This window comes from Eptatretus burgeri, chromosome 17 (genome assembly GCF_056783735.1).
Source record: "Eptatretus burgeri isolate ZD-2024b chromosome 17, Ebu_testis_v1, whole genome shotgun sequence".
Taxonomy (NCBI): domain Eukaryota; kingdom Metazoa; phylum Chordata; class Myxini; order Myxiniformes; family Myxinidae; genus Eptatretus; species Eptatretus burgeri.
This window is the reverse complement of record NC_140977.1, coordinates 47,191,085-47,209,175: the sequence shown is the minus strand read 5'-3', so window position 1 is coordinate 47,209,175 and position 18,091 is coordinate 47,191,085. Positions and strand designations below refer to the sequence as shown.

At 36.9% G+C, this 18,091-nt stretch overlaps 1 protein-coding gene across 5 annotated transcripts in view; it reads left to right on the top strand.

Annotated features, from left to right (window-relative positions):
* LOC147010000 (transmembrane channel-like protein 7) overlaps positions 1-14,352 on the top strand; it is a 74,850-nt gene extending 60,498 nt beyond the window's left edge. For 2 of the 5 annotated variants that reach the window (XM_085861019.1, XM_085861015.1), the window contains exons 15-17: positions 7,425-7,580; positions 12,835-12,913; positions 13,678-14,349. In XM_085861019.1, coding sequence (XP_085717145.1) covers positions 7,425-7,580; positions 12,835-12,913; positions 13,678-13,725 — 283 coding nt within the window. In that variant the 3' untranslated portion in view covers positions 13,726-14,349. Of the gene's footprint in view, positions 1-4,396; positions 4,584-7,424; positions 7,581-12,834; positions 12,914-13,677 lie in introns of those variants that run through there. The other 3 variants (XM_085861016.1, XR_015052655.1, XM_085861017.1) reach the window with 3 other exon arrangements.
* The last annotated feature ends 3,739 nt before the right edge of the window (positions 14,353-18,091 follow it).

The following is an 18,091-nucleotide window of genomic DNA, read 5'->3' as shown; positions in this document are numbered from 1 at the left end:
AAATAAAAAATAGCAAAAAATGGGTTTTCCTTTTCTATTTTTTTTATGCCTCCGCTGATGAAGTCGCCGGTGGCATCATGTTTTTGGGTTATCCGTCTGTCCTTCCGTCCGTTCGCTCATCGATGCTAATTACCTCCACTACCGAAGGTGAAGGAGGTTATGTTTTCACCCCTTTCTGTTTGTTTGTTTGTTTGTTTGTGTACAGGATATCTCAAAAAGTTGTGGACGGATTTGGACGAAACTTGGTGGACTTGTTGAGTGTGTGACAGGATGAACCGATTATATTTTGGTGAAGATCCGGATCCGGATACAGCTACGAGAATTATTTAAGTGATTCTTCACCATCGAGAGATCGGGCCAAAAACTATCTAGTGCTGTACAGCATGATATTTCAAAAATGTATTGGGCCCGATACATTCTCCTGGATCAGGCATTACGTGGCAGAGTTATGCCCTCGACTGAGTGCCTTTCTAGTTTCTTCTGTTTTCTCTGCAACCACTTATCCGATTGACATGAAATTTTCACCATTGGTAAGACTACTCAAAATAATGTTTTAATTATATTTATGATGTCATAGGTCATGTGGTGTGGCAGCCATGTTGAGAAAAAGGAAAAACTTTGGACCTCTGTATCTCTGAAACCGCTCCATGGAAAAAAATTCAAACTTGGCACATATGGAGTACTTCCCATTGTAAATAAGTGATTTTTGATGATGTCATAGGTGGCTTTGTTTTGACATCGTAATTGCATATGTCAAACGCTTTAACTGATCAGTGTGAAAAATTATGAGGGTCATCTCGGGCTAAATTGAATGGGGGAAAAATTGATGACGTCATTAGGTCATGTGGTTCAGCATCCATATTGTTAACATTAAAACCTTCAAAAATCTTCTTATCTGAAACAGCTGAACATATCGAGGCGAAACTTTGCAGGTATGATTGCCTATCCATGAGAAACAAAAAGTTGTCCAACTATGATGTCATAGGTCACATGTGTTGGCAGCTTTGATATTTTGAAGAATAAATCTGTAAAAATCTTCTCCAGAATGGCATGACAGATCAAGGGGAAACTTCACTCAAATGTTTCCTAAGCCTTCGGGATTCCAGTGTGTTCACAAATAATAGTAGGCCACATGGTTTGGCAGCCATATTGGATTAAATGAAAATCATAAAAATTATTTCTGTTGAACAGCTTCATCAATCAATGTCAAACATCACAGTTATGATGTCGTAGTCATGAGGAACATATGTTTCAAATTTCAACCTGATCAGACACATGGTCTGGCAGCCAGGATTATTTAATATTTTGAATCTGGGTTTCGGGATTTAAATCAAGCTTGGTACAAGAATGTATAATGATGTAATGATATGGGCAGAGATCTATCTGGCAACGTTGCGATGAAGAGTGCCCTTCCAGTTTTTCCTATTTTTTTTTTGTTCCAAAACTGGTTATTTAAAAAAAAAGAAATGGCGAAAAATAGGAATAAAAAATATAATTGTCTGTAGCTTTTCCCTATTTTTTGTTCTAAAATTGACTACTTAAAATATATTTTTATATGGTGAAAAATAGGGAAAAATATATTTTTGTTTGTATTTTTTCCCCTATTTTTTGTTCCATAATTGGCTATTTAAAAAAAAAATGTTGAAAAATATGGGAAAATTTTTTTTTGTATGTATCTTTTCCTTATTTTTTTCAATTTTTTGTTGCTCCAAAACTGGCTATTTAAAATATATTTATGTATATGGTGAAAAATAGATTTTTTTGTAAGCATCTTTTCCATATTTTTTTACCTTTTTTGTTGTTGCAAAACTTGTAATTTAAAAAATATTTTTAGGTGGTGAAAAATGAGGAAAAATATATTTTTGTATTTTTTCCCTATTTTTTCATTTGTCTCAAAACTGGTGATTAAAAAAAAAATTATATGGCAAAAAATAGGGAATTTTTTAATATAAATGTTTTTCCCTATTTTTTTAAAAAATATTTTTTTATATTGTGAAAAATGAGGGAAAAATTTTTTTTGTATCTTTTCCTCTTTTTTCTTGTTCCAAAACTGGCTATTTAAATTATTTTTTTATATTTCAAAAAAAATAGGGAATTTATTTATATGTATCTTTTCCCTATTTTTTGTTCTAAAACTAGCAATTAAAAAAAAAACATTTTATATGGTGAAAAATATGGGGAAATTTTTTTTGTACGTTTTTCTATTTTCCCCTATTTTGTTGTTCCAAAACTGGCTATTTAAATTATTTTTTATATGTGGCAAAAAATAGGGATAAATATATTTTTGTAAGCATCTTTTCCCTATTTTTTGTTCTAAAATTGGCTATTTAATATATTTTTATATGGTGAAAAATAGGGAAAAATATATCTTTGTATCTTTTCCTGATTTTTTTTTGTTCCAAAATTGGCTATTTAAAATGTTTTTTATAGGGGGAATTTTTTTTTTGTATGTATCTTTTCCCTATTTTTAAAATTATTTTTTGTTCTAAAATTGTCTATTTAAAATATTTTTATATGGAGAAAAATATATTTTTGTTTGTATCTTTTTCCTTATTTTTTTTCCTCTTTTTTGTTGCAAAACTGGCTATTTCAAATATATTTTTAGAAGGTGAAAAATGAAAAATATTTTTGCATCTTTTTCCCTATTTTTTCAATTTTTTATTTGTTCCAAAACTGGCTATTTAAAAAAAAAAATTATATGGCAAATAATAGGGGAATTTTTTTTTAAATGTTTCTTTTCCCTTTTTTTTATTCTAAAACTGGCTATATATATATATATATATATATATATATATATATATATATATATATATATATATATATATATATATATATATATATATATATGGCGACAAATATGGAAAAACATTTTTATATGTATCTTTTCCCTTTTTTGTTCCAAACTGGCGATTTCAAATATATTTGTATATGGTGAAAAAGAAAAAAAAAATTTATGTATCTTTTCCCTATTTGTTGTTGCAAAACTGGCAATGTAAAATGTATTTTTATTTGGTGAAAAATGAGGAATTTTTTTTTGTCTATTCCCTATTTTTCTTGTTCCAAAACTGGAACAAAAAAAATAATAATAATAAAAAAAATCTATTTAAAAAATAATTATGTGGCAAAAAATAGGGGAATGTTTTTTTATATGTATCTTTTCTCTATTTTTTTGTTATAAAACTAGCTATTTCAAATATTGTTTTTTTACATGGTGAAAAATAGGGGAAAAATATTATTGTATTTTTTTGTATTCTTCCCTATTTTGTTGTTCCAAAACTGGGTATTTAAAATATATGTTGCATATGGATAAAATAGGGTAGAAATGCATTTTGTATGTACCTTTTCCATATTTTCCCCCTTTTTGGACAAGGAGGGGGGCATCAGTACAATTTGGAATGTGCCACTGTTTGATTGAAAGTTATCTTGGGTGGAAGGACGTCTCAGTTGCTATTGTGCTCACAATCAAGCTCTCTCAACTTCGATTGATTTTCCGACAGGGTTGGACTTAACCAAAAAAGTCCCATTATGGCACAGTGCCAATAAACATGCTCCATCTCAGAGAACGTGTCCTTCATTTTGGGAACACTCACTATCCCGTCTGCATTCAGGTTACAAACAATAAAGATCCTTCACTATGTCTAAAAAAAAAAAAAAAAAAAAAAAAAAGAGTAGCACATTGTGTGGGGAAACCCTGACCTAATTGTATAATTAGCACTACCTACCGTTATGAGAGTGTTAGTTATCGATAAAGCCCAGGCTTGATATGCCAAATAATCTCCTGTGCATGTGTTTCCTTTTACCCTACGCATGTATAGTCCATTTGCCATTATTATGTGTACCATTGTCAACCTTGTTGATGTGGAAAGTGCATGGTTTTATGATTGTTTTGGACTAACATGGGTCCATTAATAAAATTCAGGTTGGTTACCAGGGTGGTGACCTTGGGGAACTCCTGTAATTTGCATAAATTCAAGATGGCCGCTACAGGTCAGACGATGGGGCTAAGTTTTTAATCGGTAAACATATAATCCTGTATAATACCTCTTTTCCATATGATTTTGAAATGAGGAATTCAATTTTGGGGTTATTTTTTACGTTCAGGAAAAAATAGAGGTTCACATGAAATGTCCATGACTATTTTCTGCTGAAAATTATGCAACACGAATGCAAAAGTGAAGTCATGAATGGTTCACAACAGTATGTTGATAATCAGAAAGCATACACATTGTCATGTCATCATAATGGACATCTTAGGAACAGAGGACATAGAGCCTAGTAGACAACTTACGTATTGTTCATTCCCATTCATTGTACTCGTCCCCTTCCGTATCCTCGTCTCTTTCCAGTTCTGCTTTGACACTCCCTTCTTCCACTTCACTTTCACTGTCCTCCACAGTCTTGTGTGGGTTGAAGCACTTGTCACTGCAACCACTGATTTGGCAAGCCACCATGTAGAGCTGGAGATCCACAGAGATGTGGACATAAGTCATTCCCATATCAGTCAACGACTTCTGAAGATACTCCAGTGAAGTCACTACAGTGTCTGGATGAGAAGTTTTGGCATCAATAAGGGGTCTGAACATGTAGGTACTTGCTGACTTTTTTTCTTTATGACTGGTGAATGCTTCTTGGTTGTTGAACCCACCCCATTCCATGGCGTTCACCTGTGTGCTGACTGTGTTTAGCCACTTCATGTCCTTTTCCTGTGCAGCAGCTAAACTAGCTTGCCGGGCACACACTTCTTGGTAGGAGAATCCAGAGGTTGCATCCACAGCCGGGGGGTTCACTTTGGATGGCCCAGTGTAGTGCTGCAGAGGAAGGCTCCCTGATGAGCTGCTGCTTGTCCTAGACTGGACAGCTTTCTTAGACAGTCATGGGATAATAAGGTCGCTCTTCCCTGGGTGAGCATGCCCATACTCAAGAATGCCTACAGGATGGGGTTGCTGAAATTCATGTGAGAGGACATGAGTAGTGCGCCGACCATTAGGCGTGAACACTTGCAGATCAAGATTATCAAACCAGGCAAAAATCACGCCAACAGTTCTACTCAAACCCATGAATTGGTGGAGAAGCTGAGCATTGTCACCGAGAAAATGAGCAGCAGATTTCCTGAATCTCAGGACCTCATCATATGACGTTGTGAACCCATGTTCATGAAGGAGCTTGAGAAGATCAGAACTGCCATGGCAGTGCAGTAGTTTGACAGCCAGTCCTAATGTTGTCTGATTTCTGGTACCTGTAACATGACTTTGAATTGACTGGCTCAGGCTTAGAGATTTCTTGGTCATTTCACCACCAGACACTAAGTCTGAAATCAACCTCAGTAATGTTGGGCTTGTTGCCTTGATTGTGTTGGCTTGTGTAAATTCTGAGAGGTCATAATTGGCACTGTTTTACTTGACTGAGCGTGCCTCCTTCTTGATCTGCCTTACCACAAAATCAATACTCCTCTCATCTGCATCATCCACTTTAACCATTTTCAGATGGTTAGCAATGGACTCACGGAAACCAACAATGGTAGCACATCCATCTACCCGAACTAACATAACGTCCTTACTCATGCAGTCTGTTAGTTTGCTAAATATATCACGTCGAGTGAGTTTGCCACCAAGATCACAGTACAGGGAATGCAGTTCAACGCTATTCCTCATCTTTGACCTGTTACAATTCATGCGCTCTATGACGTTCTTTAGGGCACTTTCTTCTGCAACACCAGTTGGCAAATCAGCATATAGGGACTGCCATGAAACTGTTATAACAGCGTACATGGTATTTGCACTCAGCCGCAGGGAGATCAACCAAATATCCAATATTTAACTTGACCGTTCTGGCTACTTCATCATTACGTTGCTCAGCAGCATTAATTATGGCATCTTTCATAGTTGGGATGGGATTACCTTCCTTGTCAAAACGTTCTTTAGTCAGGCACTGACGAACACGATCCCATCTTTCTGGATGTTTGTCATCAACAGGTAAACATTCTTTGCCACAAAAAATGCAGTCACGTTTGTAAACAAACGCACCACTGCCTGTTGCCTGTGTGCGAGATCTTGTTGTCACTGTAACACAATCATCTTCAGCTTTTCTTTTCTGTGATTTACGAAGTCTCTCAATTTTTTGTTTTGATGTGCAAGTACATTAGCATCCTTTGTGACATTCTATGCGAACAGTATCACCACCACCATCAACAATGTCCTGTAGTTTTGCACGTAGCTCTTCATCTCCACGGGCTTTGGCACAGGAGATCAATGTCTTGATCAGCGAATTTCTTCAATTCCCCTCCACCATGACACACGGGAAGAATGCACTTTGAATCAGCCATATCTGTAAAAACAAAACAATGAATTAGTAATTCGCATTAATGTCGTATGTAAGCGTCCAGTTGTCAGAATAGTGACCTTGTCATTCAAAATGGATCTCACACGGCAAACAATTGCCAGGAACTCGAACATTGACCTCAAATTTACTTCTAATCACAAAAATAAGGTTAATATTCCTCGTGCCAAAATGATATGGAAAATATGTCTCATTTGTAATTTTAAGTTCATTACATAAAAAGTTATATTTTCAGCCTGGTCGATGACGGCCATCTTGTATTTGCGCAAAAATAACAGATTTCCCCATGGTTGCCATCCGGGCAACCAAGCTTAATTTTGTCTATGCATGCCTGTGAACAAGAAACTACCATAAAACCATACACTTTTGAGGACAACAAGGTTACTTCTCTGGCAAATGGACTCGTAGCACAAAGCGGGGTTAAGAAATGCACAACTTTGGAAGTGACATATGAATGCTAACGAGGCCTTTTGCGCATGTGCATTTTCAATGACCCATTCCTGCTTGTTGAGGCACTTTTAACCTGCAGTTAGTTGCTATAGTGTGAAATCTGTGAGCGAGTCTTTTTAACATAATTTTCAGCATTTAAACAAGAGTGACAATTTCAAAATCGTTAGTCATAACTCGATCGAAATCAGACTCATGCAAAATTGAATCAGCTTTTTCTTCTCACCTTCTCAACTCACCCACTAGATTTTGTTATAATCCATATTTAACTTTTTGAAATATTAAGCAAAATATCGTTTTTGGCCCCATCTTTCAATGATGAAGAATGATGTAACAAATTTTTTTTAAATTATCATCCAGATCTGCATCTTCACCAAAATCTTTGAAAATTATTATATCCATATCCTGATCTTTACCAAAATCTAAGCAATTTGTCCTTGTCGCACACCCAACCTGGCCACCAAATGTCATTCAAATTCAGCAACAACTTTGAGTTCTCCTGATCACAGACAGACAAACAGACATGGATGAAAACATAACCTCCATCCATCACAGATGGCAGACTAATAAGGAAATTGATTAAGCATAATTCAAAGAGAAGAGAGGGACATAAATTTTATTATGTTTATTATTGTTCTCAGGATGGTTCCATCCAAGGCCTGTGGTCCTTTTCGAGATCTTGCATCACCCGCAGCCTTGGTGAATGTCCTGCTGGCTCGATCTCCATCCTGGCTCCAGAAATCTGTGTCCATCACATTTTCCCAGATCATCGCTGTTCCACTCTTCTTGCTTTCATGGTTATTTAAACTGTCTGTTGTGTGTAATAAATCAAAAAACACCATGAGTAATAAATGGAATATCACCGTGGGTAATAAATCTATAAGCACTGAGTAATAAATCAATAAGCACTGTGAGTAATAAATCAATAGCATTGTGAGTAAGAAATCAAAAAGAATTGTGAGGAATAAATCAAAAAGCATTATGAGTAATAAATCAATAAGCATTGTGAGTAATCAAAAAGCATTGTGAGTAATAAATCAATAAGCACTATGAGTAATAAATCAAAGAATTGTGAGTAATAAATCAATAAGCACGATGAGTAATAATACGAAAAGCATTGTGAGTAATAAATCAATAAGCACTATGAGTAATAAATCTAAAAGAATTATGAGTAATAAATGAATAAGCACGATGAGTAATAATCCGAAAAGAATTGTGAGTAATAAATCAATAAGCATTATGAGTAATAAATGGAAAAGAATTGAGTAATAAATCAATAAGCACTGTGAGTAATAAATCAAAAAGCACTATGAGTAATAAATCAATAAGCGCTATGAGTAATAAATCGATAAGAATTGTGAGTAATAAATGAATAAGCATTGTGAGTAATCAAAAAGCATTGTGAGTAATCAATCAATAAGCACTATGAGTAATAAATGAAAAGGCATTGTGAGTAATAAATCAATAAGCATTGTGAGTAATCAAAAAGCATTGTGAGTACAAAATCAAAAAGCATTGTGAGTAATCAAAAAGCATTGCGAGTAATAAATCAAAAAGCATTGCGAGTAATAAATCAAAAAGCATTGCGAGTAATAAATCAAAAAGCATTGCGAGTAATAAATGAAAAAGCACTGTGAGTAATAAATCTATAAGCACTGTGAGTAATAAATCTATAAGCACTATGAGTAATAAATCGATAAGAATGCGAGTAATAAATAAAAAAGCACTGTGAGTAATAAATCGATAAGAATTGCAAGTAATAAATCAAAAAGTATTGTGAGTAATAAATAAATAAGCGCTATGAGTAATAAACCAATAAGAATGAGTAATAAATCAATAAGCATTGTGAGTAATGAAAAAGCATTGTGAGTAATAAATCAATAAGCACTATGAGTAATAAATTGAAAAGAATTGTGAGTAATAAATCAATAAGCACTGTGAGTAACAAATGAAAAAGCATTGTGAGTAATCAAAAAGCATTGTGAGTAATAAATCAAAAAGCATTGTGAGTAATAAATCGAAAAGAATTGTGAGTAATAAATCAATAAGCACTGTGAGTAACAAATGAAAAAGCATTGTGAGTAATCAAAAAGCATTGTGAGTAATAAATCAAAAAGCATTGCGAGTAATAAATCAATAAGCATTGCAAGTAATAAATCTATAAGCACTGTGAGTAATACATCAATAAGCACTGTGAGTAATAAATCAACAGCATTGTGAGTAAGAAATCAAAAAGAATTGTGAGTAATTAATCAAAAAGCATTGCGAGTAATAAATCAAAAAGCATTGCGAGTAATAAATCAAAAAGCCTTGCGAGTAATAAATCAATAAGCACGATGAGTAGTAAATCAAAAAGCATTGCAAGTAATAAATCAATAAGCACTATGAGTGATAAATCGATAAGAATTGTGAGTAATAAATCAATAAGCATTGTGAGTAATCAAAAAGCATTATGAGTAATAAATCAATAAGCACTATGAGTAATAAATCAAGAAGCATTGTGAGTAATAAATCAAAAAACATTGCGAGTAATAAATCAATAAGCACTATGAGTAATAAATCAATAAGCCTTGCGAGTAATAAATCAATAAGCACGATGACTAATAAATCAAAAAGCATTGCGAGTAATAAATCAATAAGCACTGTGAGTAATAAATCAAAAAGCACTGTGAGTAATAAATTGATAAGAATTGTGAGTAATAAATCAAAAAACATTGCGAGTAATATATCAAAAAGCACTGTGAGTAAAATCGATAAGAATTGTGAGTAATAAATCAAAAAGCATTGCGAGTAAAAAATCAATAAGCACTGTGAGTAAAAAAATCAATAAGCACTGTGAGTAAAAAAATCAATAAGCACTATGAGTAATAAATCAATAAGCACTGTGAGTAATAAATGAAAAGGCATTGTGAGTAATCAAAAAGCATTGTGAGTTGAGTAATCAAAAAGCATTGTGAGTAAATAAATCAAAAAGCATTGTAAGTAATAAATCAAAAAGCATTGCGAGTAAAAAATAAATAAGCACTGTGAGTAAAAAAAATCAATAAGCACTATGAGTAATAAATCAATAAGCACTATGAGTAATAAATCAATAAGCACTGTGAGTAATAAATGAAAAGGCATTGTGAGTAATCAAAAAGCATTGTGAGTAAATAAATCAAAAAGCATTGTAAGTAATAAATCAATAAGCATTGTGAGTAATCAAAAAGCATTGCGAGTAATAAATCAAAAAGCATTGCGAGTAATAAATCTATAAGCACTATGAGTAATAAATCGATAAGCGCTATGAGTAATAAATCGATAAGAATTGTGAGTAATAAATCAATAAGCATTGTGAGTAATAAAAAAGCATTGTGAGTCATAAATCAATAAGAATTGAGAGTAATAAATCAATCAGCACTGTGAGTAATAAATGAAAAGGCATTGTGAGTAATAAATCAATAAGCATTGTGAGTAATAAATCAAAAAGCATTGCGAGTAATAAATCAATAAGCATTGCAAGTAAATCAAAAAGCATTGCGAGTAATAAATCAAAAAGCACCACGAGTGATAAATCAAAAGCATTGTGAGTCATCAAAAAGCATTGCGAGTAATAAATCAATAAGCATTGTGAGTAATAAATCAAAAAGCACTCAGTAATAAATCTAAAAGCACTATGAGTAATAAATCAATAAGCATTGTGAGTAATAAATCAAAAAGCATTGTGAGTAATAAATCAATAAGCATTGTGAGTAATAAACCAAAAAGCACTATGAGTAATAAATCAATAAGCATTGTGAGTAATCAAAATGCATTGAGTAATCAAAAAGCATTGTGAGTAATAAATCAAAAAGCATTGTGAGTAATAAACCAAAAAGCACTATGAGTAATAAATCAATAAGCATTGTGAGTAATCAAAATGCATTGAGTAATCAAAAAGCATTGTAAGTAATAAATCAAAAAGCATTGCGAGTAAAAAATAAATAAGCACTGTGAGTAAAAAAAATCAATAAGCACTATGAGTAATAAATCAATAAGCACTATGAGTAATAAATCAATAAGCACTGTGAGTAATAAATGAAAAGGCATTGTGAGTAATCAAAAAGCATTGTGAGTAAATAAATCAAAAAGCATTGTAAGTAATAAATCAATAAGCATTGTGAGTAATCAAAAAGCATTGCGAGTAATAAATCAAAAAGCATTGCGAGTAATAAATCTATAAGCACTATGAGTAATAAATCGATAAGCGCTATGAGTAATAAATCGATAAGAATTGTGAGTAATAAATCAATAAGCATTGTGAGTAATAAAAAAGCATTGTGAGTCATAAATCAATAAGAATTGAGAGTAATAAATCAATCAGCACTGTGAGTAATAAATGAAAAGGCATTGTGAGTAATAAATCAATAAGCATTGTGAGTAATAAATCAAAAAGCATTGCGAGTAATAAATCAATAAGCATTGCAAGTAAATCAAAAAGCATTGCGAGTAATAAATCAAAAAGCACCACGAGTGATAAATCAAAAGCATTGTGAGTCATCAAAAAGCATTGCGAGTAATAAATCAATAAGCATTGTGAGTAATAAATCAAAAAGCACTCAGTAATAAATCTAAAAGCACTATGAGTAATAAATCAATAAGCATTGTGAGTAATAAATCAAAAAGCATTGTGAGTAATAAATCAATAAGCATTGTGAGTAATAAACCAAAAAGCACTATGAGTAATAAATCAATAAGCATTGTGAGTAATCAAAATGCATTGAGTAATCAAAAAGCATTGTGAGTAATAAATCAAAAAGCATTGTGAGTAATAAATCAAAAAGCATTGTGAGCAATAAATCAAGTTCTTCACTCATATGCAGCACAAGGCTGTTGGGAGTATCATTGGCTGAGGGTGTGGCTGTGCCTCTGATGCAACACTGCCAGTTGGAGCAGGGATGTGTAATATGTTTCAGGTGCCGGTGATAGCTCACCTCCTCTTCGCTTAACATCCATGCAAGGGACGACACACACATTGATTAATCATCCTGCCTGTCTAGCACTGGGATGACAGTTTATAGCTGGGTCAGGACTCTAACCCAGGCGAGACAGTTTCGAGGCGGGTGTACGCACCTCGAGACCATCCTGCCAGCCCAGTAATAAATCAATGTGCATCTATTAAAGGAAGCAGAAAGCATCTCGAAACAAACCAACTAATGTTGCCTAAATAAAGGTTTTGTTTCAACTGTGGTTATCATGTGGAACCTTTGTCTTCACCTGCCTGACAAAACCAGTGGAATATGGATGTGCTTTCTGCTTCCTTAGTCCCTTTCCAACTTTCCTTAGTCTCTTCTCTTAGTCTCTTGTACTCTTTCCTACAGCACGAAATTATTTATGTGCAAAAACTGTATTGTACACCGCCCCTTCGCAATTCCATATCCAGGCGATGCACGATGCCATCGCTGGGCACCGAAGGAAGTGAGTACTGAGTTTTCACTCCGTTTGTTTGTTTGTCCGGGTGGTATCTCAGACATCCTTTGAGCTCGGAAGCTGAAATTTGGGGACAAAAGTGAAGATGTGCTTTGGCAAACAAAGTTTTTTTTTTTTTTTGATCAATTCATTAATTACTTAATTATTATCGATTTATTAATTCCTTCTTTATTTTCTCGTTCTGCCAATATCTCGAGCCCCTTTTGAGATAGAAAGTTGATATTTGGACATGACAGTGAACAAGCGATTTGGCTATAAAGAGTATTTTTGATTTATTGATTCATCAATTAATTGATTAATTTTTCATTTTTCGATGAATCACTTTTTTTCAGTTTCAGATTTGGATGAAACAATAGTGGTTTCGGTATGCTATTAGGCAACTGATTGAGAAATCAATTCTTTTACGACTTATTTATTTTAATTATGCAATGAATCACTGAATCAATCAATTATTGCACACCGCTCCCTCCCAATTCCATCTCCACGTGCTGCATGATGGGATTGCTGGGGCGCTGGAATATTTATCTATTTATTTGGCATGAGGGTGGTGTACTTTGAATGTACTTCTACTTGTTTTGATAATTGTTGTTCCTCTACTTCCAGCTTGCTCCTGTCTGGCCTATTAGCCAAGCTGAACGCCCAGCACCGTGCCATCAAGCTGTTAAAGGAACAACTAACTGCTGTAAGGATATTCCACTCTAACATTACACACTCACATTCGCAAGGCTTCCGATCCCACACACTCGCATTCATTTGGGTTCTGATCCCACACACCTGGTCGAGCTCCATTTCTATTATGTACCATACTCTGTTAGAGCGTCGATGCTGCCGAAGCAGCTTCCTGACCAAGGGTTGAACTGGGTAGTTTCCCATTGCATTCCCAGCAGTAGTTTGGGGAGGAATTTGTAACTGGTTCATGTTGCCGGCGAAAACTCACCTCCTCTTCGCGATACGCACCACGTGATCTTTAAACGTCCACCAACGAATGCTGCCAGACGAGATGCCAGTTTAACATCCATCCGAGGGACGGGCACACACATTGATGAAACACCGGGATGACGTTTTATCACTAGAATCAAACCCAGGTTAGAATCAATTAATTATTGAGGCAAGTGTGGGTACATCGAAGCCATCCTGCCAGCCCCTAACCTGGTTTAAAAAAAAAATTCAAGATGTTTGTTAATTTTTATGTAAAACGTAAAATCAAGTTTCCTGTGCAATGATATTTCTCAAACGCAGGTTTCCTGTTACCTGCAGAGCATTTAATAACCGGCTCGAGGAGATGAGATAACCTTTTCGAAAAGAGTAGCCCACTGTGCACCGACACCCACAACTGGATTAAAGACAGCTCACACAAAAGACATCTCAGTGGCAAACTCGCAATACCCATCCACAATAAAATCGGTGGTGTTAAAAAAAATGTAGTCATTCACTCATTCTCTGCAGGCCACCAAAGAAAAGCAATTCCTGGCCAGGTTGCTGCAAGATTCGTAGCTGCACAGGCACGTGCTACCCAAAACACCACCATTCCTCGTTCCTGAGGATGGATGCACAACAGGTACCCGGTCTCACAGGTGTGCACGAAGTTTGCTCTCTCAGGAACCTTCTGGTGCCTTCTTGACAGTCGAGTTACAAATTGCGTTATTGACATCATGTATCCGATTTTTGTGTGTGTGTGTGTGTGTGTGCATGTTACACTTTGTATGCTTCAACTCGTAAATCATTGATATTATTTCAAGGTTCCCACCTCCCCTCCCTACCCAGGTTGTGCCTTGGGTATCAGGTGATTATATGTACAGTATTTTATTAAAGCAGATAAGTTATATTTTATTGACAAAACCTATATAATGTCCCATGGTTGTTACATTTTGTGATGGGCTCAAAAGGATTTCTTGAGAAATGTCTGATTGAATGTCCCTCCATATTTGTACTTCCATGTGACCATTTTCACACTTTGGTTCAAATATTATAATAAAGAAGTCGTTTTGACAATAATCATGATTTGTTATTTTTGTATTGCTGGCTATCAATCTGGCCTCATTCCTACCGATTTGTGCTGTGGAAAACTCACCACTGCCTGCCCTGGCTGCACCCTCACCACTGCCTGCCCTCGCTGCACCCTCACCACTGCCTGCCCTCTCACCACTGCCTGCCCTGGCTGCACCCTCACCACTGCCTGCCCTGGCTGCACCCTCACCACTGCCTGCCCTGGCTGCACCCTCACCACTGCCTGCCCTGGCTGCACCCTCACCACTGCCTGCCCTGGCTGCACCCTCACCACTGCCTGCCCTGGCTGCACCCTCACCACTGCCTGCCCTGGCTGCACCCTCACCACTGCCTGCCCTCGCTGCACCCTCACCACTGCCTGCCCTGGCTGCACCCTCACCACTGCCTGCCCTGGCTGCACCCTCACCACTGCCTGCCCTCGCTGCACCCTCACCACTGCCTGCCCTCGCTGCACCCTCACCACTGCCTGCCCTCATGTGCAGCCATTGTAATATCTTAAAAACTCGAATCACCTCCGCTCTGTCATCTGTGCATTCGAATGGGTATCTCAAGGGCCTTCAATCTGTCCTGGACTTTAATCTATGGAGTTCTGGAACCAGATTGGTTGCCGTCTGTTGTACTTTTCCAAGACGATCTTTATCCTTCCAATATATAAAACTCGATTCATGAATCCTTCAAAAACTTTTTAAAAACTACTCAACCAAATTTTGTGTGTTGCCTCAGGGTTCCCAAAGTATGGTTTCTATTGGGGCAGGATATCTGGGGGAGGGGTGGAGGTGGCAAAGGTGGGGGGGAGGGGGAAAGACCCCAATTCTCTCTGTGCAAATGTGTATTGCAACAGCACCACCCTGTGGTATCCAGTGTTACAAGTCATCTTGTGTAAAAAGTTTAATCAACCTGGTAATATGCACGAAGGTGATGTTCAAACTTGCGTGAAGACTGAAATTTTCAAATATTATTTCATTTCACTCATTTTAAGCAGAGGTTCAAACCAAAGTACCCAACACTGATCTTCGCAGCGAAGCAGGAGTTTTTGCTCACGTCATATTTCAGCAGCAACGATGGTTAATGAAAATGGTGTTAGCTGACTTCCAAGCAGATGGAAAGTGACCTCAGGCAAGTGGTGGGATGAACAGAGCAGAATGTTTGTGAAGTACACCATGTCTTTAAGATTAAATCCATCACCAAAGTGATGGGTACACGTTTGCTAGTTTTATGTAAAGGGAAGCAGACTATTCGTATTTTAATGTTGGATATACAATGGATTTGTACAACAGATCAAGAGCCCTCCTGTCTTGTGATGACAATGCTCTTCTCATGATGCCTAACTTAGAGGCGGCTCTCGTTGCAGCAGCATCTCTACGGTAACAAAGATAAGCTTGGGACAATGAGTACTCCGAGGTCTTTCTCGTCTCTGACCACTTTAATCTCTCGATGTATACGAACTCCTGGTTCTACATTACTTTACTGATAAAGGGAAGTGGCCAGCACCTCACCTCGGCTGCTTACCTGGCTACACTGACATCCTTCTGGAGTGCGACACCATCAGTATCATTGTCCACAACCCTGTGTATGTATCATATAAATGCATTTGCCAGATTGTGTCTGAACAGGGCAAACATCATCATTCAACATTATACGTGCTGTGGTTACACATGATTTACGAGATCTTGGGTCTGGACAACGCATGCGGAGGTCTTGATATTCACGCAATTTTGATACAACCCATCGCTTAACTGATGGGAATATGAATGGGGCGGGGGGAGCGAGGAGGGGATGAAGTAGGGAGGGGGTTGGGGGGAGGGATTCTCGAATTGGGTTTGGTGGTGAGGAATTGTGGAGAAGGGGGAAGTACAGGATTTAACAAAATGGGGTATGTTAAAACAGCACGTGGAGACTGCCATGAGATGTCCATGGGAGGTGGAGAAGAGAGGAGAGGGGGTAAGTGTGAGGGGAGGTGGAGGGAAGGCAGCATGAGGGGAGGGAAGGGCACTGAAATGCACCCAAACATTTTCTTTTTAACCACCAGGTTCCATATAAAACCAGGTGGGACCATTTAAAACCGACAGTTTCTCCCTGGCAAAGGCCTGCCTGCATGCTCGCACATGCTCTGACCTTTACACCCCTCTGGTCGGTTCACTCCAATCTGATTCGTACATGCTACCCCCCAAGGAAATAGTTTTAAATTCAAAACTAAACCATCAGTCCTTAACAGTCCCCTTAATTGAGGGGGAGGGGTGGGGAAGCAGGGGTAAGGTGGAAGGATGGGAGGGAGAGAGAGAGAGTGAAGGAGTTAGCTCTCGTATGAGCCTCGACAATGCATACAATATATATATATATATATATATACATATATATACATATATATATATATATATATATACATATATATATATATACATATATATATATACATATACATATATATATATACATATACATATATATATATATATACTAGCGATACCCGTGCACATGCACGGGATAGCAGTACAACATAGCTGGTAGCAGACGACAGATCGTACACGGGGAATGACAAAAATACGCGTTGTGCAAAATGCAAGTGGTACTATGGAACGCCAAGACTTCCCAAACATTGTCGGCATGTCCGCTAAGTGCCACAGCAATTTCATAGGGATCGTGTGACGGCGAGCCGAGTTTTTAGTGTGCAAGCTTGGTATTATAATAGAGATTGTATACACACACACACACACACACACACACACACACACACACACACACACACACACACACGCACACACACACGCGCACACACACACACACACACACAGTCATGGCCCAAAATATTGGCACCCTTGCACTTTTTTCAAATAATGCACCATTTCTTCCAGAAAAATGTTGAAATTAAATAATATTTTGCTATCCATGTGTATTTCTTTGGTTTGCAGAGGAACAAAATGAAAAAAAGGTGAAAAATTACTAAATCTTATTCCACACAGAAATCCTAAAATGGCCCGGACAATATAATTGGCACTTTTTCGAAGCTGTTAGAAATAATTACATTTAAAGCAGGTGATTCTCCTTTACCTTAGAATTGAACTCACCTGTGGTGAGTTGCAGGTGACTGAAATATAAAAACCACTCACTCAAACCAGTTTGAATAGAGAAAAGGAGTCATTCTGCCGTTTTGTGTCACTGTGTGTTCTGCAATGAGCATGGAGACAAGAAAGAAAACCATAGAATTGTGTGAGGTCAGACACAAGATTGTCATCAAGCATGGACAATCTCAAGGCTACAAGTCCATCTCCAGAGACCTTGATGTTCCTGTGTCCACCGTACGGAATGTTACCAGGAAGTTTAAGGTCCGTGGCACTGCAGCCAACCTCCCTGGATGTGGCCACAAGAAAGAAAAAAAAAAAAAAAAAAAACTTGATCGAAGATTGCAGCGAAGGATTGTTCGAATGGTGGAGAAAGCACCTTGATCAACTGCCAACCAGATTCAAGTTGACCTTCAGACACAAGGTACGACAGTTTCAACTCGCACCATCCACCGCAAACTCAATGAAAGGGGGTTCTATGGTAGGAGGCCCAGAAGGACCCCACTGCTGGGAGAGAGACATAAGAAAGCCCGACTGGTGTTTGCCAAAACACACCTGAGCAAGCTAAAATCCTTCAGGGAGAATGTCCTGTGGACAGATGAGGAAATTAGAGCTTTTTGGTAAAGCACATCATCTCGATGTTTACAGAAAACAAAATGAAGCCTTTATCGAAAAGAACACCTTCCCTACAGTCAAACATGGAGGAGGTTCAGTGATGTTTTGGGGTTGCTGTGCTGCCTCTGGCACTGGGTGCCTTGAATGTGTGCACGGCATCATGAAATCAGGAGATTACC